The following is a 20,058-nucleotide window of genomic DNA, read 5'->3' as shown; positions in this document are numbered from 1 at the left end:
CTTGGGTGGGGCAGAGTACGCGCCAGCCAAAGCTCAGGGGCTCAATGAAAACTTTTAATTACACGTCAGAGACTTCGTACAGTGCAGCAGTGAGTGTCCGCCGCTAATGTTCACAGGAGTCCAGTGTACCAGACGCCTACCCAGTGTCCCACGTTCCTTCCAGTTCCTGGCCACGGACCAGCTGGCCCCCAAGTCCAGCGGGCGTGGCCTTCGGTCGCCTCCCCGCCGGGCGCCCCGTAACCCAGCCAGACCAAAGCCCCTGAAGTGCTGGATGGGAGAGCAGCGGCCAGGGCTTCCTGTCGGGAGACGCACGGCGTCCTATCGGACCGTGCGAGTGCGCGAGTGTGTGTGTGTGTGTGTGTGTGAGAGAGAAGGGGGAGGGGGTGAGGGCGATGGGGAGAATGGAGGGAGGTAAAGAGGGCGATGGGGGCGGGGGGAGGGGGCGGCACCCTGCCCGGGGAGTTGGGGGAAAGCGGTCTGAGCGCTCTGAGCCCACAAGCCTCTGGAAGTTGGGGAGGGCTGAGGCGCAGAGAGCAGGGTCAGAGGCCCTGGCCTCCATGCTATTGGTGGCTCTGGGGGCAGGTGGGTGAGGGAGGGGCAGGAGGTTCAGAGTCACCTGTGCACAGAGGTGGGGTGGCAACCATCAGCGGACAGACACTGGGGGATACACCGAAGGTAAGTAAATGGGAATAACCCTGGAAGGTTTGAGACCTAGACAGACAGAGGTGGTGGTGGCGGCAGCAGCGAAGGTAGAGGAGCAGGCTTTGGCTCTGATCCGCCTGGGCGACAGAAGATGGGACAGCCGTAGGAAGTGTCAAGGCCTCAGGTAGCTAGCACCTTTCAAGTTGGCTCCTCGGCCTTTCCCAGAGGAATGATGAGAGGCCACACATGTGCAGTAGGAGTGCAGGGTCTGACAGGCCTTTTGTCATTAGGGGCACCACACCCCGCCTCGCAGGCCCAGTGGTGGAGGAGGGCTGGCTGGGCGGTGGCCACATCTGCTGGGCAGTGTCGGGCTGGTAAGTGCAGTCCTGGTGTGGGTGACCTCCTGACCCACTCCTTACTCCCCAGCATCCCTTGAGAGGGATGAGGAGAAACACCAGTGGTTCCACAACTCAGAGATTCCTGTTGTGAGAACTGTGTGAGTTCCGGTGACTGGGGTATAGATGTGAGTGGCCCCACCACCTCTCCCAGGCTTCACTGGGCAGCTCTCGGCAGGTGCACTAGGGCTTTCCAGAGCAGCTGTTCTCTCCACCCGGTGGTGCAACAGCACCCAGGCTGCCCCATCTACTCCAAACTGGGCCCCCCCACCCCCCCATCATCTGGACCAGGGGCAGCCAGCAGCCTGCATGTCCTGGGGCTGCTGGCTCTGAAGGAAGTGGAAGAGATAGGTAACTGGGATTGAGGGGAAAGCCACCTTTTCCACCTGTCTGAGCAAGGGGTGGGCTCTAACCGCAGGATTGGCGCCTCAGCAGTACTGACAGTACCTAGTTCACAGATGTTAAAAAAAATACACAAAATAAAGTATCAACATTTGTCCCCGACCTAATAACTCTCCAAAGAGACGACAAGTGCTCTGAAGAATCAGAGGTCTGTGCTGCTCCTGCTCCCTGTGCAGAAGTACCTGGCACCTGGCACCATGCCCCGGTGGCAGGGAAAAACAGAACAGTCTGGTGGGCAGCTCAGTCCCAAGTAAAAACACCCAGCCTATGATACTAAGCAGGAAAGGGCTGATGGCAGCTGCTTGGAACCTGGGCTGAAAGCCCAAGAGGAAGACCAGTGAGATAGTAAGCAAGCTCTATATACAGCTCTTGTCAGGATCGCAGGGACACAGATGGTGGGAGAAGCCAGAAGAGTTCACAGGGGACAGGTGCGGCAGAACTGGTGTGGATGGTGGGTTTCCTTAGGACAGGACCGAGGACCGGGACTGAGCGAGGGAGCCTAGTTTGGCAAGAAAATGAAAAATAACAGGAGCAGGGGGTCCAGGTGTGGAGCCTCTTCAGCAAGAGCAGTTCAGAGTCTCTGCTCTGTCCCAGACAGACCACCTGGCCCAGGGCAGGCTGCAAATGTGGTGGGGGCACGTGGGGAGGGTGCTACCCGCCCTAGAGTAAGTAGTGTGGCAAACATTGGGGTTCACTCCCCACCATGGGTTACCAGTGTCTGGAGTCCACCAGCTCAGGTCGGAGGCTGAGTTTCTTGAGGCTCTCGTAGCCAACCACGATGACAATGGTAGAGGGCGTGGCAGAGATAATTCTGGCCGAGAGGCCCTTCATGAGGCCCCAAGGCCCCTCTTCGGCTATCAGCTGTCGGAAGGTCAGGGTGATGGAGCTCTTGCCTTCTACCTGGAAACGCAACAGAGCAGAAGGCTGTGGTCTGCAGTCAAAGCCGCTCAGCACAGTCTTCCTCTGCCTTGGGCTACCATGGGAAGAAGCCCCCTTGGAGTCTGGGGGCTGGATTGTGCTTGTGAGGGCCAGTGCGGCACGGGGCTGCCTGCCCAGGCAGAGTTCCGCTCCCTGGCTTCCTGACAGTGCAACCTCAGGGGGTGTACCCACTTCTCTGCACCTCAGTCCCCTCAGGGGTGAAACAGCAACGGGGCATACCGCCCCCCGTGGTTGTTCTGAGCAGTCAACACTGCTGAGAACAGCGCCTGGCAGACGCTCGAGTTCTGTAACCTCCAGCTATTATTACCACGAGGTAAGCCAATCAGCTAGGGTCCTTGGACTAGATGCTGCTCTCTGGCCCCGGGGAGACTGGGTCCTCGCGGCCTTGCCAGTCTGTTATTTCCATTCCATCTCAGTCCCTCAGTTCCACCAGCTGGAGTCCTCCCCTGATCTGTCACCCCCACATACCCCGGGACCTGTCTTCCCTACCACACTGCAAGTTTGGCTAAGGCAAGAATTTTCTGTTCCTTTTCAGCAGTACTGCCCCCTTCCCCTGACCACCCGTCCCCGGCCACCAAAACACACTTCGCCCCGCTCAGGCCCCACACAGACCCTCAACCACTGCAGGACACGGACTCCTTGACACACCTCCCTAGACTGGATGATGCTCACAGGGGACCTCTGGCCCTACTCCTCCCCACCTCCTTTAGCATCCTCCTCTATCCTCCCCTCTTCCTCTCCAGAATCTCCTCTGACCACCCATGCCCCCCTAGCCCTCCCACTCATCCACAGCCGAGTCCAAGGCCATTCCAGCAAGGCCTGTGGCCCTCATATGCACTTTGTCCTCTCCAGCCTGGGAGCGCCTCAGAAGTAGAGACCTGTCCTCTCCCTGGGATCTCCTCCTACAACACTCAAAACAAACCTCCAAGGAGAATGCAGAGGGAACCTGTGTACTTTGCTATTTGCAAACCAACCAGATGCCCATTTATTCATTTAAAAGTGTGTGTGTGTGGCGGGGGGGGGGGGGGGGCAGGTCATTCTCTCCTAGGGACAAATACACCTAGATTTACCACCCACCCCATCCCAGCACCCTGACTTCACCCCCAATCTGTTGATTTCTTTCCCTCCCCTCCCAACCTCACTAGCGGCCCGACCTCCTGGTCAGCGGTCCTCTCATGTTACCCACCTCACACCTCCGAATCCCCGGTTCTCTCCACCTAACGCTTTAAGCATCAGAACCTGCTGCCTGATTGTCACACATCCATAGTTAGGTTCTATGGGCCTAACCATAGTTAGGTTCTTGGACTTGGTGCTGGGGAACTATCTTTGAGCTGAGTGAAGACAGGGATGATAATCTCTGCACAGCACCACCAAGGGCTGTCAGTGTCTCTGCTGAGTCCACACGGCACAGTCCAGGAGACCTTCTCGAGAACAGCCCATAGAGGACTCACAGCCCAGCAGAGAAACCAGACTTACAGAATTCACTGAGATGGCTATTTCTAATACCACAAGGTAAGGAAAAGGTGTCTGATGGGCTCTGCTAACAGGATGCAAGGCAGGGAGGAGCCAGTGAGGCATGGTGAGGACAGGAGGAGGGCATGCAAGCAGCAGACACCATGAGGGAAACTAGGTGCTTCACAGTGCTCAGCTGGTTTCTATAGATGTTGAGTCCTAACCACAAGGAAGGGGCCGACCAGGACCAGGTTGGCTGGGACTAGGAGGCTATGACACAGAGAGGTCAGGGATTGCTGGGAAGCCTACAGTTACCCTTCTCACAGGGGTAGAGGCTGGCCTTACCTGCACTCGGGTTCGGATGACATCCATGGGATTGGTGAGGATGGAAGCGGTGGCCGCAGCCAGGGGCCCCGAGACGGCTTGAAAGACAATGTGCGGGCACTCTTTAGGACAGAGGTACGAGAGTTGCTCTGGAATTGAGGGAAAGACAATAATACCTCAAGATACGAGATGCCATTCAATCTGCCCTCATGCTGCCTCTATGCCCAACAAGGATGAACCCTCTTCATCCTCAGTGTCCTTAGGCCCTGTAACTCCCATCTTCTCTTTTTTTTCGCTTCCATCCTAACCAACAAAAAATGATAAATCTCAGGCCCCTTCTGGAAGCCATGCTGGGTACATTGCCCACTTCGAATAGAAGATTCCTTTGGAGAAGGGGTTTCAGAGCCTCTTTGCTTGCTGCTTTCATCTGATGGACATAACTCCTTCCTGGTGTAAAAACCTTATTGCCTGTGATCTATTCCTCTCAACACACAGCCAGGAAAGCACATGAGGTACGTTTTCTCACTCATGCACGGAACAACGCAGCAAACAGTAAAAGCGGGCAGTGCTGACTGGCTAAGGGGCAGGGTGACCACAGAGGGTGAGGAACCTTTTTGCTGCATCCCCTTCCTTATCTGGTGAGTTTTGAGCCACATGAATACTTTTACTCTTCTTTTTTAAATTCCAGTTATTAACATGCAGTGTTATATTAGTTTCCAGTGTACAATATAGTGATTCAACAGTTCACTATCATACTCAGTGCTCATTATGATAAGAGTACTCCTCATCCCCATCACCTGTTCCCCCATCCCCCACCCACCTTCCCTCTGATGACCGCCAATGTGTTCTCTAGAGTGAAGAGTCTGGTTTTTTGTCTTTTTTTTGTTTGTCCTGTTTCTTAAATTCCACATACATGTGAGTTCATATGGTATTTGTCTTTCTCTGACTGGCTGATTTCACTTAACATTATACTCTCTCTACCTCCAACCATGTCATTGCAAATGGTAAGATTTCAGTTTTTTTAATGGCCAATATTCCATCATGTATATACCCATGTGAATGTTTTTAAAAATAAAAACAATGACACTTAGAAGAGAAAATCAGGGCAGCCTGGGTGGCTCAGTGATTTAGTGCAGCCTTCAGCCCAGGGCCTGATCCTGGAGACCCAGGATCGAGTCCCACATCAGGCTCCCTGCATGGAGCCTGCTCTTCCCTCTGCCTGTGTCTCACCCCTCTCTCTCTCTCTCTCTGTGTCTCTCATAAATAAATACATAAAATCTTTAAAAAAAAAAAAGAGAGAGAAAAATCATATCCAACAGTGAGATTTTTTTCCAGGCTATATCAAGAAAGAAAAACTCATTTTTCAAAATACTGATGGAAGTGATGGCAGAGGACCGAGCCCCGTCCATTCCCTGGTCACTGGAAAACTTACCTGCAGCTGAACTATTTACTTTACCCTCTCTTGAGGTGAGAAACAAGAGCTCATTTGTTCAACAAAGGTTCATTAACTGGCTACAGTATGCCAGCCTCCCTGAGGATGGAGCAGTGAACGAATGAGCTCAAGTCCCACCCTTACTAAGTTTTCCATTCTAATGGGGGAAACACAGACAATTAACAAATAAAAACCAAAATATATAGCTACGTCAGAAGGTGATGCATGCCCCCTGTAGATAAAAATAAAGCAGAAAAGGGAGATCGGGAACGCTGAGTGTGGGGAATGAAGGGGTTGCCATTTTAAACAAGGCAGTCATGGAAGGCCTCTCCAAGAAGGTTGAAGTTTGAGCAAAGACCTGAAGGAGAGTGCAAGCCCTGTGGATCTGTGGAAAGAACTTTCCAAGCAGTGGTAACATCCTATGCAAAGGCCCTGAGGCAGGAGTGTGCCTTAAGTCTCCAAGAGCAGCAGGGCTGGTGTACCTGGAACAGAATGAGCAAGGGAAACAACAGTAGACGAGGTCTGCGAGGTAAGTCATTAAGGCCTTGGAGCCACTGTGAGAGCTTTGGCTTTCGCTCTGAATGAGGCTAGATGGAAAGTAGATTTATTATCTCAAAGACTCTCTCTCAGTCTTCTCTCTACAGTTCAGCTGTCAAAGAACCTTTTTTTTTTAATAAGTAAATCTTTTTTTTTTAAGATTTTATTTATTTATTCATAGAAACACAGAGAGAGAATGAGAGGCAGAGACACAGGCAGAGGGAGAAGCAGGCTCCATGCAGAGAGCCTGACGTGGGACTGGATCCAGGATCTCCAGGATCATGCCCTGGGCTGCAGGCGGCACTAAACCGCTGCGCCACCGGGGCTGCCCACTGTCAAAGAACCTTGAAGAACTTTTTCTCATGCCTCTACTTTTGGTAATTTGTAGCTACCTAAAAATCTTTAGGGGACAGTAGGAAGGTGGGGGGTTGGCAGGGCAGACGTAAAGGCCTCTAAATCTAGCAGCATAGTAGGACTCCTTAATGCCCTGCCAGAACCACCTCTCCCCTGGTTGTTAATCACCTCCCTTCCTCCAGAAGGTCAGCACAAACCAAGACAAAGTGACCTGTTGACACCTTCTCACCCATATCTTGTTTCTCCTAAGAAGCAAGCATCTTGAACCTACTGGAAGGTGGCATCTGGTCTGGTGCTGCTAGCCTCCATGGGCGTGTCTGCACTGGCCCCCAGGCCTGCAAGCCACAGCAAGATCCAGGTTCCAACTTAGTCATACACACATGCCATATTCCTTGGACTCCAGGAGAAGATGAAAAGAAAAAAGCAAGAGAGTGGGGAAAAGTGCCCCAAGTGCTTTCTGGGCACCTATTATCTGTGCAAAGCAGAAGATAAACCCAGGCTGACTTGGTTTATGTCCCTTCTGGTTACATGAGTTTGGACAGTAATATAAACGTGTATTTATCTAATGCTACTGGATGCCACACACTGTGGTGAGCACAGGACATAGAGAGAAATGAACAGGGAAGTGCCTTCCTGGGACTCAATCTAATCCAGGAGTTGTGAGTCAGGGATAAAATGATCACAAATTATAACAAGTGCTATGAAGGAAACAAACTGAAAAAGAAAAGAGAAAGAGCCCTCTTGCCAACTGGGTGAAGAAGTCTGCTGTGCAAAGGTAGCATATAGGCTGAGGCCTAAAGCATGAGGAGGACCCTGCCACCAAGAGAACAGGGCCAGGGCACTCCAGGCTGAAAAACATTATCTGCGAGGGTGAAGAGCTTGATGTGATTCAGGCAGAGAGAAGGACCTTGAGGATGGAGCAAGGTCAGGGGAGAGGCCCCTCACAGGGCTGGTACAGCAGGCCATGCAACTCAAGGACATCTGTGCTGACCATGGACACATTTGATTTTACTCTAAATGCCCAGAAGGCAGCACTGGTAGATTTTTAGCAAAGGGCAATGACAAGAGCCAATCTACTCTTTCAACAAATACTTAGGAAACACACATGTCAGACAGCCTGGCACATAGTGCATGTTCAATAAATATTAGCTTCCTCCCCTGTCCAAGAAACTTTCCAATCAATTCTATCTCAATAAAACTGGAAAAAAATGCATTTTTTTAAAAAAGGAACCTTTCCCCAGAGTGAAGAGATAAGGCACATACAAATAATATCAAGACAAGCGATACAGCTGCCTGAAGATAGCTTCAAGCCATGTCAGGGGGCTCAAGGGAAGGAAAGGTCACTTCTGGGTTAAGGGCCAGTGGAGAGATGTGAGAGGAGGCAGTAAGGAACTCTCAGGTAAGTTATGGCTTCACCAGGCAAGTGTGCCTGAGGGCTGAGAGGAACAAGCAGGGGTGGGAGACATGATGCACAGTGGAAGATCTGTGCATGATCTGACCTGGCTGCAGCACCCACTACATTAGGGGAGGCTTCAGTATAAAGGGAGGTGGAAGCCAGGCTGAAGAGATGGCCTTGTCCTCAGGAGCAGTGGGAGCCACTGAACACTGCAACTAGGGTTGAAAGAGTGACTCCATTAGGGATGTGTGGCAGGTGGGATGGGAGTCCAGCTAAAGGGCTGGTGCAGCACCCAGCAGGGTGGTCACTGAGACATGATTTCCAGGAGAGGCAGAAGGAAAGGACAAAAGTAGGGAAAAACATTCTGGGGTCACCAGGACCAGATATGGGGACAAGGAAGGAAGAGTGATAGTCTCAGGGATGGCCACTGAGAGAAGGAAGTGACCTAACCAGCTTGGTTAAAAAATAGTTCACTGAGCAATGTTTCAGATGTAAATGTGCACACCCAAGTCGAGAGGCCCAACAGAGTGCCTGTCCAGAGCTCTGGAAAGTTAGTCTGGGGATGGACAAATGTTTTCTGACATGTCAGAAAAGTACAAGTCAATCATAAATGAAATCACATAAGGAGAGAAGGGAGGAGACAATGCCAGAGAAAATGCTCACATTTCCTTGAGTTTTTCTTAACATTAAGATTTTTTTAAAAGATTTATTTATTTATTTATTTATTTATTTATTTATTTATTTATGATAGACACAGAGAGAGAGAGAGAGAGAGAGAGAGGCAGAGACACAGGCAGAGGGAGAAGCAGGCTCCATGCCGGGAGCCCGACGCAGGACTCGATCCCAGGACTCCAGGATCACGCCCTGGGCCAAAGGCAGGCGCCAAACCGCTGAGCCACCCAGGGATCCCCTAGATTTTGATAATCTTAATTCCCAAAGGATGTGATGCAAAGGGCCAGGTGTGGAGTCCAGGTATGTGAATTTCACCAAATAGTCTAGAAGAAAGGGTGTGTGAAACAGAGCTAGCAATAAAAAAGAAGGTACAATCAGGAAAATAGAATTAGAAATGCATAGTACCAGAGGGACAGAATGATTATAGGTTAGGAGGTCGTCATGAAATTTGGTTAGAAAGGTCCCAGATGGATCATACAGAACGCCCACCACCAAGGCTCAGACGCCTGCAGCAGGGGCTGGGGAGGCTTCCTCACGGGAATCTGCTGGTTGCCCAAAGCTGTGGATGCCGAGGGTGGCAGGCTCACCGAGGTCTTGCTCCTGGCAGTGCACTCTACCCTTACAGAAGGAAATCTGGCAACATACTTACTTTGGACCCAGTAATCCATTTCTGGGAAATACTTAAATAAAATGTCTTACAAACAAAAATACATTCTACAAGTGAAGGGGTTCAAGATTCTATGACATCTTGAATTTAACAACGCTGAGGAAAGATATCCAACTCAAACATTCAAATGAAATTTCATTTGTAATTTTATCTTCAAATCCCAAATATCCCATGAATTTTGTCCTTCCTCACCTTCCAATTCTCTACCAAGATTCCACTAACCCTCGTTGATTCTAATGCAGCCAGAACATACTTTATGTTCTACAGTCATCACTTTACTTATCTGATTCCCCCCACAATAATATAAGCCCCCTGAAGGCAAGAACCGTGTCTTATTCATCTGTGAATGGGGTCAAATGTTTGTTGGATGAACAGCCAATTCTCTCATGAAATCTTCCACTCCAGCATGCACAGAGCTGCAGCATCTCAGCCCCATTAGCAGGCCCTCCCTCTACCCTCACTCTTCTGGCCTCCTCTTACCTGCATAGAAATGATAGAAGGGCCACCAAACAGCACTATTTGGGATGTAGGTAAGCAGTGAAGCCACGTAGCCTCGGTAGAAGCCTCGCAGCCCATCAGCCCGCAGGATCTGCCTGATGATGTCCTTGGTTTGGCCAAAGGCAACTACCCCTCGTCCGTCTGGGCTCCCTCGCACTTGGAAGCGGCCCATTCTCTCACCCTTGCGCTGCATCATCAGGTGCTGGGACACCACATCAATGGGCACTGTGATGCTCTGAGCCACGAGGGAGGCTGAGCCACCGGCCACCAGTGATTTGACGGTGTTGCTCTGGCTGTAGTCAGCGACAAATTTCCGGGTGAGCTCATATGTGGTGACATAGCACTGGCCAGAGATGAGGGTGAAGGTGTTGACCAGGAACCCCCGGTAGAGGCCAGTAACACCGTCTGCTCGCAGGATCTTGATGAAGGCATCAAAAGTCCCATGGTAGAGGCTCTTGCCTTTCTGAACCTGCAGCCGGGTGCGGATGAGGGTGAACGGGTAGACGCTGACACGAATCATCATTGTCATTGCTACACCAAACACATAGAACTTCTTCTTGTCCAGGTGTTCCCACTCGATGATCTGGATGTTGCGCTTGTCCTCCATGGCGCCTGAAGACCTGAGGATGTGAGCAGGTGGGAGGATGTAGAGAACGAGGCCAGAACTTTGCACTCTGCCCTGCGGGGTAGGCTCTGAACCCCCTCCTCAGGCCTCATCCCCTAGAGTTCTCACCTCCCCGAAGCTTAGACTCCACCCAGTCCGGCTTGGCCAACTCTCACCTGAGTCTTCCTTCAAGGATCAGGATGTGACCCCCTCCTCTCCCCTTCATTGGTCCTTCCCCAATTCCAGGAGCTGTTCCTCACTTCAGTGACTTCTCCGCTCCACTCCCACTTCAGCTCCCTGCCCCAGGCTGATCCACCACCTCTTCCAGTCCCTGCCTTTCCCTGGGCCCCAGTGTTACAGTCTGCTGTCCTCCTCCTCTGCTCACCCCAGGCAGAGCGCAGGATGCTGGGGATAAACCACCCAGCAGGATGCAAGGCTCTCCAAGGCTAAGGGGATATCACTCAGCAGGTTCCTACTGCTGGAGGGCAGGAAGCTCTCCATGGTGGAAGATCTAGTGGATGCTCCTGGGCGTGCTGAGGAGACACTGCCTTGACCTTTGGCCCTCTGCAGGGTGCCTCTTTTGTCACCATTTCCCAGCTTCCAACCCTCACTTTAGTTCTGATTTCCCTGCTGGCCCCTCTGAGCCACCCCCCTACACACTCACCACACTTATCTTTTCTCCAGGCTGCATTCGAAAAAAGTGTGGCACCCCCCTTTCTCCCCTCCCTCCAGTGAAAGGAGTTAGAAAGTTAGGAACAAGCCAAAGGTCAGAGTCCTCTTTGGTTATTAGATAACTCACTCCAGAGAAAGAAAAGAACCAGCAGAGCTAAGTGGTTTCCCTGAAGAGTCTCGAGAACCACAGGGGAGAGGACATGTCTGGCCCCTCTCACCCCTAAGCACAGAAATCATATCTCTGTCCTATATAATGAGAGTCAAGTGACAGGGGAGACACAGATTCTGCCTTCCAGAAACTCACAATCTGTTCCTGAGGACAACAGTATCCCTCTTGGGAACAGATGTAAGATACTGAGAAAGAAACCAGGGCACATCACTGTAATGTGGCTCTCATGTCAAGTGTATCCACTGCCTAAGTTTTCAAACAAAACTAATATTAATGTAATTGTATAAAATCAGGAGGTTGCAACTGAGAAACTATAAACAGCAGGCCATGATATATTGGTGACAATATAATGTGTTCCTGGGCAAGACACTGGACATTTTCAGCCAGAGAGGAAATGGGGAAGTGAAGTTGGCAGTGAGAAGTCAGGGGCTTCCCATGCTTTGAGAGAGACCCCCCCCCTCCCCCGCCCAGGCTGGGAAAGGAGGTGACCGCATCAAAGGGACAATCTAGAGGTTGAAATCTTCTGAAAGCCCATGCCTTGGCAAACCTCATGTCAAGTTTCTAAACAGAGTCCATCCTCTACCACCTTCCCCACTAAAAGCTCCCAACTAGCCTGAGGAGCTTCTTGCTTTTACAATGGAAGTCAGCAGAGAAGCACAGTGGGGTTTCTGGAACCCCCGAGCTGGACTAAGCTGGACTACATCACCATCACTGAAGGACCTGCCTGTGGGGCAAGCTGCACACCTATGTGCTGAGGGGAACTTCAGCTTCCAGGTGAGGCGAGTGGGAGGCACCCCTGCAGGACAGAGCCACGTGAACAGAGCAGAAATGCATGAGGACAAAAGGAAGAAACAGTGGCCTAGAGCAGCCAGCTCAGCCAGAATGGAGCATCCGCGGGAAAGGAGCGAAGGGAAGTGACCATTCCTCCCCCGCCTCAGACTCCCACCAAGCCCAGCAGACCTCTCCTCTGAGGCCCTCAAGAGAAGGTGGTTATCATCTGCCCTGACCCAAGTGTTCATTATACAGGGTCCCAAGGTCATGTTTTCAACACCACTGAGCAATGAGGAGAGAGAGACTCTAGGATTTTCTGAATACCTATGACCTCATGTAATCCTTACAACTGAACCTGTGCAGTTAGACACTTCTGCTAAATGAGGACACCGCATCAGTAAGTTAAAAGGAACAGGTCCAAGGTCATGCCGCTGGTCAGTGGTAGAGACAGGATATGAGCCAAGATTTCTTCTCTACTGACCATGCCTTCTACCTCATGGGAGTCGCAGAGTTCCAACACAAGTCACACAGTTCAGTCTAAAGCCAAATCACTCCCACCTATGGGAGGCAGAATTAATGCCCTCAGGACCGCTGGTCACCCAAGGGTTAAGCATAAGCTCCTGGCCCTGCAGATGACCCGTTATTTCTCTCAGTTTCTTTCCAGGGAAACCAAGAGCTGCCTCTGCTTCCTAGGGTGCTGGTGGAGTGACAAGTGAAGAGGCTGGCCGGCACACTGTCGTCCCAGGACAAATACAGCAAGGCTCGTGAAAACTGCTAAGCAGGGCAGAATGGCAGAGCAGCAGATTCTGTTCCAAGACCTGGTGTTGTGGGCACCTCCTCAGTTGTCAAGCTGAAGCACAAAGTACCAGTATCTCCCTAGCATGAAATCCTAGGCAAAACCCAGTGTCCCGTTTCCCTGCTTTCTTCCATCTCTTATGTGTGCCCGGGGATTCTAAATTCCCAGAAGGAAGGCAGGGGACAACTCTCTCCGAGGCCAAAGCAGGTAACTCCTACCACTGCCATGGTGACAGGAGAAGCCACTAAGGGTCTGGCCTCAGATGGAGGAGCCTAGACAGTTAAAGAGGAGAGGGCCCTGCAATCACTCCCTCTATCCCTTCAAAAAGTGGGATCTCGGGCAGATCAGTGGCAACCACCGGGTGGCTCAGTGGTTTAGTGCCACCTTCAGCCCAGGGCCTGATCCTAGAGACCTGGGATCGAGTCCCACATCGGGCTTCCTGCATGGAGCCTGCTTCTCCCTCTGCCTGTCCCTGTCTCTCTCTCTCTCTCTGTCTCTCATGAATAAATAAAATCTTAAAAAAAAAAAAAAGTGGGATCTCAACCTGCTCTTTGTTACATAACGTCCAAACTTCCTACTGAAATATCAAAACGAGTTCCTCCAGACGCCTGGGTGGCTCAGTGGTTGAGTGTCTGCCTTCAGCTCAGGGCGCGGTCCTGGGGTCCTAGATGGAGTCCCACATCTAGCTCCTTTTTTCCATTTTTTAAAAAGATTTTATTTATTTATTCATGAGAGACAGAGAGAGAGAGAGAGGCAAAGACACAGGCAGAGAGAGAAGCAGGCTCCCTAAGGGGAGCCCAATGTGGGACTCGATCCTGAATCCCAGGATCATGACCTGAGCCAAAGGCAGACACTCAACCGCTGAGCCACCCAGGTGTCCCTCACATCTGGCTCCTTGTGGGAAGCCTGCTTCTGCCTCTGTCTCTGCTTCTCTCTCTGTCTCTCTCATAAAAAAAAAAAAAAAAAAAACTGTTAAAAAAATAAAAATAAAAAACTTGGTTTTTTTTTTTTTAAAGATTTTATTTATTTATTCATGAGAGACACACAGAGAGAGGCAGAGACACAGGGAGAGGGAGAAGCAGGCTCCACGCAGGGAACCCGATGTGGGACTCGATCCCGGGACTCCAGGATCACGCCCTGAGCCAAAGGCAGGCGCTAAACCGCTGAGCCACCCAGGGATCCCAAAAAACTGTTGTTTTACCCTTTGGAAAATCCTCTTGGCAGACGCCTGTACACACATTTCCTCCAGCCTTCCCTTCTCCCAACACGACCAGCCCCAATACTTTAAGGCTCTTTCCCAGATCCTTATTTGTGAGCAAGCTCCAATTCTGAATTTCCTTCTGTATTTTAACAACTGCTCAGGCACAAAGGTTGAAGTGCCTCCTATGGGTACCCAACAGATGACCCAGAATACCCGAAGTCATCAAATCTGATGTCAGAGGCAGAGCCTCCACTGTCAAGCCCAGCAAAGGAAAGGGACACATTGGAGGTCTCTGCATACCCCCCTTCCACTTGCATTCTTCCTGAACCAGAAGCATCACACCAGACTATTCACTGGGTCTGGGGATAAGATTCTGGTTTGAAACAAGGCAGTGTCACCTGGAAGGCCAGGTCATGCAGTGCAAAGGACACTAACTAGTATTCAAGAGACCCAAGTTTGAGCTCTACTTCTGTTCCTAACTGGTACCACTGGAACCATGTGTTCACTGAAACTGTTTCCTCATCTATGAAGCGGGGCTAGTCAGGCCTGCCATGGCTGGGTAATAATGTAGAGGCACTCACCGGAGGCAATATGGGGGAAAGTGTTTTGTAACAGCAAAGCATCTCCATCATTGCAGAAAGCTCTATCAGACAAGCCTGCTCTCAATCCTGGCTACTCAGGGTGGCGCACAGATCCCAGCCTGGGCGTCACCGGGAAGCTTCTTAGAAAGACAGAATTTCGGGTTGCAGGCTAGCCATGCTGAATAAGAGCCAACATTTTTCAACAAGTTCTCTGGGTGATTACTATGTGTCAGAGTTTGGAAAACACTGCTTTATTAAGGATCATCAGTATTATCATAACGATACAGCTACTCTAAGAGTCCAGGGCCATTATGACTCCATCCTGACTTGTCACCAGAACTGGGCCCAGTGATGATCACTAGACGCTGGCAGATCTTTTCGGGTCAACCACTCCCACCAAAGCAAATCCCCTTCTACAGCTCCAGACCCACACCCATGGGCTTGGGTCCCCGCTCCTCAGCCGGAACCACGGTCTGTGGTTCCCCAGCGGTTCCTACGTTCCCCACCCTTGCGTCTGCATCAAGACTCTGCATCCTGGGAGCTATCTCCCGCACGAGCGCGAAATGTACCGACGCGCTAGTCCACCGGTCCTCAGGGCGGGTCCCCGCAATGCCTGCGACCCCTCCTTCGAGGCCGTCTCTTCCCTCGGGCACCCGGAGGTGCCTCCCAGCTCTCCCGTGGTCGTCCACAGGCACCATGTGATCCCTCATCACAGACACCACTTGACACGGTCCGTGCAGCTCCCGCCGGCCCTCAGCACGGCAGCCCTCGGCGGGAGGCTCGGACGCGGCCGTCGCCACGCCTCCCGTCCCGCTCCCTCCGCCGTGGGCGAGCCTCGCGCTCCTCCGACAGAACAGACGCCGGGCTGGAGTCGCCCCTCATCCCCGCAGCGGCCAGGGGGGCTCCCACGGAGCGCAGGCACCCGCTGCCGCCGTGACAGGTCCAGATCCTCGGAGACCTCAACTGTCAGGCACCCTGCACCGGCGGTTTCTTACCTCCTCGGATCAGGGCGGTTCCCCCGCGACTGAGGCGAACTCCAAGCCCGGGCCTCTAGGCCACAGCTCCCACTCTAGCCTCCATGCCGGGCAGCCGCCGGCACACCCGGGCATCTTCCTCCATCTCGACCCGGCTCCGGGTACTGCCGGAACCGGAAGTCGGGACACTGTCACTCCCGCCCCGCGGGCAACTCCACCAATCGCGTGCTGAGCCTTGAGCCTCTCCCTTGTCGCCCCCTGGGAGGGGATGGGCGGGGCCCGCGTCCATCTTGAACTCGGGCAGAAGCCACGCCTTCACTGGCCTCGTCCCGCCCTCAGTTCCACGGCGCGTGCGTGTCCTTTCTCGTTCGCAGAAGTCAGGTCATCTGGCGGGTCTCGAGGATCTGGTTGTAAATGGGTCACCTTGTGTTTCGGGTCTGTTGGAAATCCTAACTTCAAATCTAATCTGTAATTTTTGCGTAATTTTTTGTCATCTGTGGAGCCAGAACAGAGGCCAGTGTGCAATGTGAAATTAGACAACCGATCTTCAGATTTGAGAACTTAAAAAATTGCAGTAGGAGCCATCCTGGGGGCGGAGGACATGACATTAGGATCTCTAACGGCTTGGAAACGGTCTACTTATATTTGGATTTAAAAGCAGAGGAAGGGCAGCCCAGCTGGCTCAGCGGTTTAGCGCCGCCTTCAGCCCAGGGCATGATCTTGGAGACCCAGGATCGAGTCCCACGTCAGGCTCCCTGCATGGAGCCTGTTTCTCCCTCTGCCTGTCTCTGCCTCTCTCTCTCTCTCTCTCTCTCTCTCTCTCTCTCTCCTCTGTGTGTGTGTCTCTCATGAATAAATAAATAAAATCTTTAATAAAATAAAAGCAGAGGAAGAGGGGGCACCTGCCTTTGGCTTCTCCCTCTCCCTCGGCCTCCTCGCCCCCCCCCCCCACCGCCCGCCCCCGGCTTGTGCTCTCTCTCTAGCTCACTCTCTCTCTCTCCCTGAAATAAATAAATAAAATCTTTTAAAAAAATAAAATAAAAAGAGAGGAATAGCTCTTCAAATGAGGGACTGGAAGGCCTGGAGTGGAGAGTCAGTGCACTTCAAAATATATATTTCTACAATTCAACAACAAAAGACAAACAACCCAATTTAAAAATGGATAAAAGGGCTTGAACAAACGTTCTTCTTCATAGGTCAGCTCATCAGTAAGTCCATTCCTCCATGTGCACAGACCAAGGATCTGGGGGCATCCTTGCAAACTCTCCTTTTCTCATGCATAACACACAGCCCATCATCAGATACCATTGGCTTCATCTTAAAAATATGTCCAGAGCTTGGGCACTCCCCACTGCCTCCATATACCCTCCCTGGTCCCAGTCACCACACTCAACTGGACGATTCCAGTAGCTACCTCACCGGTTTCTTTACTTCCACCCTTGCTCCTGCTATGTTCTAATCAGAAGGAAGCAGTCGGGCTGATGCTCTTAAATTCTAGGTCAGATCATGCACCCTCCGCTGTTCAAAGTACTCCAGTGGTTCCCCATTTATTCAGAGTAAAAACCAACATCTACAACAGCAAAGGCCTATTGGTCCTACAATCCCCCACCCCTGCCCCCGGCACACCCAGTATCTTTCTCCCTTCATCTATTACTCTCACTCCTGCCTCAGGGCCTTTGTATGGGCTTCTGCTGTGTCTGGAAGCTTTTCCTACAGTCATCCACATAGCCTATACTTTCATTTACTCCTTTGTTTTAAATATTTTTTTAATTTTTATTTATTTATGATAGTCACAGAGAGAGAAAGAGAGGCAGAGACACAGGCAGAGAGAAGCAGGCTCCATGCACCGGGAGCCCGTCGTGGGAATCGATCCCGGGTCTCCAGGATCACGCCCTGGGCCAAAGGCAGGCGCCAAACCGCTGCGCCACCCAGGGATCCCCTACTCCTTTGTTTTATTGCTCAAATTTCACCCTCTCAGCGAGATCTACTCTGAATCTCCTATTTAAAACTGTAGACATTCCTTCCACTCAACCTTCTTTCTGCAACTGTTTTCTTCCTTCGTAGCACATCACCATCCAATGCACCCTACCTATTTGATTTATTTATGTTATCTATCTCCCACACCAGTATGAATGCTATGACCATTAGAATTGTTTCTGCTTTGTTCATTGATGTGCCTGTCACATAGTAGGTGCTCAGTAAATATTTGAATGAATGAAAAGATTTCAGCATTAAGAGTATATGCCAGGCACACAGAAATCCAATGAAGCAGCAGCAGCAGCAGTGTATAAAATGGATTATAGTGAAGTGTGCATAGGGCACTAACTCTGTGTGGTAGGTTTGAAAAGAATCCAGAGTGGAAGATGTCCTAGGTGGAAGAAACAGCATGCCCAAAGGAACCTCGCTGTTAGTTAGTGAAGCCATTGAAGTTTTTTTCTTAAGTTTTTTTCATTTATTTATGAGAAAGAGAGAGAGAGAAAGAGTGCATGTGCATGGGGGAGGGGCAGAGGGAGAGTGGGAATCTCAAGCAGACTCCCTGCTCAGCGCAAAGTCAGATGTGGGGCTCGGTCTCACGACCCCAAGATCACAACCTGAGCTGAAATCAAGAGTCAAATATTCAGCCAACTGAGCCACCCAGGCACCCCTAGCCATTACAAGTTTTAGGCAGAATTTTTTTTAGTAAGCTTCTCTTGACCCTGGCCAGAGAATGGGGTCTGGATGGGAGTGGCAGGAAGGTGGAAGAGACTAGTTAGCGGTTGGCTCTGATTGTCTCGGTTGGCTCTGATTGTCTCGGTGAGGTGGTCAGGACCTGGTGGGACTTCAGAGGAGCTGAGGAATTCCAGGGCAAGTGAAGAGGAGGAGAAGAGTGGGTGGGGACCCAGTCAACAGAATGGAGGAGTGGGAAAGAGAAAGTGTAGGCTGAGTCCCAAGCCTCTGCATTGCAGTGTGATTGGCTAGCATAGGGAAACAGGGAAGAGGGGCAGGTTTGGAGGGGCTGATAAATTGAATTTGGGACATGTTGTGTTAAAGATGTCTGTGGCGTGTCCAAGTGGAGGTCAGCGGTAGCTAAAAGGGCATGCAACTGTTCCCCACAATACGTCTTCCCCAGCTTGTGGTGGCCCTGCCCCATCCCTGTGCTGTAAGCCCTGTGAGGACAGGAAGTAGGCACACTCATGTGTCTCTGGCTGTCTAGGTCAAGCTCTGGACCATAGCAGGTGCTGAGTGCATGTTTGCTGAATGGACAGATAGATGGATGGACGGACATCCTTCGTGAAGAGGTGGGAGAGGAAGCAGTAGGCGTGGGGCATGGAGACACTGCCCAAGGGAGGGAGTGTTTAGAGGGAGAGAAGAGAAGGATGCTGACAGGAAACTGAGATGCAATGGCAGGCATGTAGTGAGAAAGCACTGCAGCCAGAGACCAAAGACAGGTCTTGCACCAAAGTCAAAGGCTGTAGAGAGGTCACATAGGGTGAGATGGACCAAGGATGTGATCTCACAAATGGTAAGCACATCAGGAGGCCTCCTGAGGTGCCTCACACTGCAGGCTGTGGAGGCGGCTTGAGATGCCCCCTGTGCCCTGGAGCATTGGCAGCCCAGCAGGGGTACTCCATGTACCACCCCACTCTCTGTCTCACAGCCTTATGGTTGGCTCAAGTACCTCCTGAGTGCTGTGTTGGGGGAGGATGATCGGCCAGGACAGGGGCCGGTTTGGGAAGATGGCACGGAAGCATCCAGACTGTACCCCAGGGGGAGATGAGGAAAGAGAAGATTCCAGAGGGGAGGCAGAGAATGGGGGAGAAAGGATGTGCTTTTAGGAGCCTCTAGGTCCCCTGGATGAAGATGTCCGGCAGGTTTGTCCTTGCATGGCTGGAGCACAGGAGAGAGCTCCCTCTGGAGTCACCCATTTGGCAGCGAGAGATCCATGATCCTTAAAGCAGAAGGAGCTTCCTGTGCATTCCTTCCTTCTGAGAGGCAAGGGATTGCGGCACAGACATGAAAGGTGGTCTGAGTCTGCTAACAGTGGACAAAGGCCCCAGCAGCTCCGTCCTGGCCCAGTGCCCTGCCTGCTGCCCCACATCTCTTGGCCTGGTGGTCAGGGAGCTGCAAGAGGAGTCTGTCAGGTGCTCAGAACAGTGAAATTCAGGCTGAGGATAAAAGTGCATTGGGGGATCCCTGGGTGGTGCAGCGGTTTGGCGCCTGCCTTTGGTCCAGGGCGCAATCCTGGAGACCTGGGATCGAATCCCACGTCGAGCTCCCGGTGCATGGAGCCTGCTTCTCCCTCTGCCTGTGTCTCTGCCTCTCTCTCTCTCTGTGACTATCATAAATAAATAAATAAAAATTAAAAAAAAAAGTGTATTGGGTGACAGGGGCAGTAGGAGCCAGCAGGGGAGAAAGAAATCCCTAGAGAAGCCAAATAACTGCACTAAAGAGGACATGGAAAGATCTTGAGGAGATACTTGGACACCCGTGTTCATTGCAGCGCTATTCACGGTAGCCAAGCACTGACACAACTTGAGTGTCCACCAACAGATGAATAGGCAGATAAACTGCAGTATGCACCTACAGTGGCATATTATTCA

General features: G+C 51.5%; 1 protein-coding gene and 1 long non-coding RNA gene across 3 annotated transcripts; one reads left to right on the top strand and one right to left on the bottom strand.

Annotated features, from left to right (window-relative positions):
• Positions 1-33: 33 nt before the first annotated feature.
• On the bottom strand, positions 34-15,666 carry SLC25A44 (solute carrier family 25 member 44). Its single transcript, XM_077901097.1, has 5 exons — positions 15,500-15,666; positions 9,693-10,330; positions 4,176-4,303; positions 2,152-2,339; positions 34-1,938 (listed from the first exon to the last, which is right to left on the bottom strand). Exons 2-5 carry the CDS (start codon positions 10,315-10,317, stop codon positions 1,812-1,814), a joined length of 1,068 nt encoding a protein of 355 aa, XP_077757223.1. The 5' UTR covers positions 10,318-10,330; positions 15,500-15,666; the 3' UTR covers positions 34-1,811.
• LOC144315866 (uncharacterized) lies at positions 3,417-12,829 on the top strand. Of its 2 annotated transcripts, none has more exons than XR_013381597.1 (3): positions 3,417-4,666; positions 5,490-5,621; positions 12,580-12,829. It is a non-coding gene; the product is annotated as an uncharacterized LOC144315866 (long non-coding RNA). The 2 variants fall into 2 exon arrangements; XR_013381596.1 differs by having other exon boundaries at positions 6,305-12,829.
• Positions 15,667-20,058: the final 4,392 nt, after the last annotated feature.

The sequence above is a fragment of the Canis aureus genome, chromosome 6, assembly GCF_053574225.1.
Source record: "Canis aureus isolate CA01 chromosome 6, VMU_Caureus_v.1.0, whole genome shotgun sequence".
NCBI lineage: Eukaryota > Metazoa > Chordata > Mammalia > Carnivora > Canidae > Canis > Canis aureus.
The sequence above is the reverse complement of the archived record's forward strand: the minus strand, read 5'-3'. Positions and strand labels throughout refer to the sequence as shown.

What these genes read in the sequence shown, in the direction of transcription:
- SLC25A44 (XM_077901097.1), bottom strand. Translation starts at nt 10,317, where the DNA reads ATGGAGGACAAGCGCAACATCCAGATCATCGAGTGGGAACACCTGGAC. An exon ending in CTTCTATCATTTCTATGCAG is followed by an intron (nt 4,304 to 9,692) that starts GTAAGAGGAGGC and finishes CCTCAATTCCAG; the next exon opens with AGCAACTCTCGTACCTCTGT. An exon ending in TCATCCGAACCCGAGTGCAG is followed by an intron (nt 2,340 to 4,175) that starts GTAAGGCCAGCC and finishes TTGCGTTTCCAG; the next exon opens with GTAGAAGGCAAGAGCTCCAT.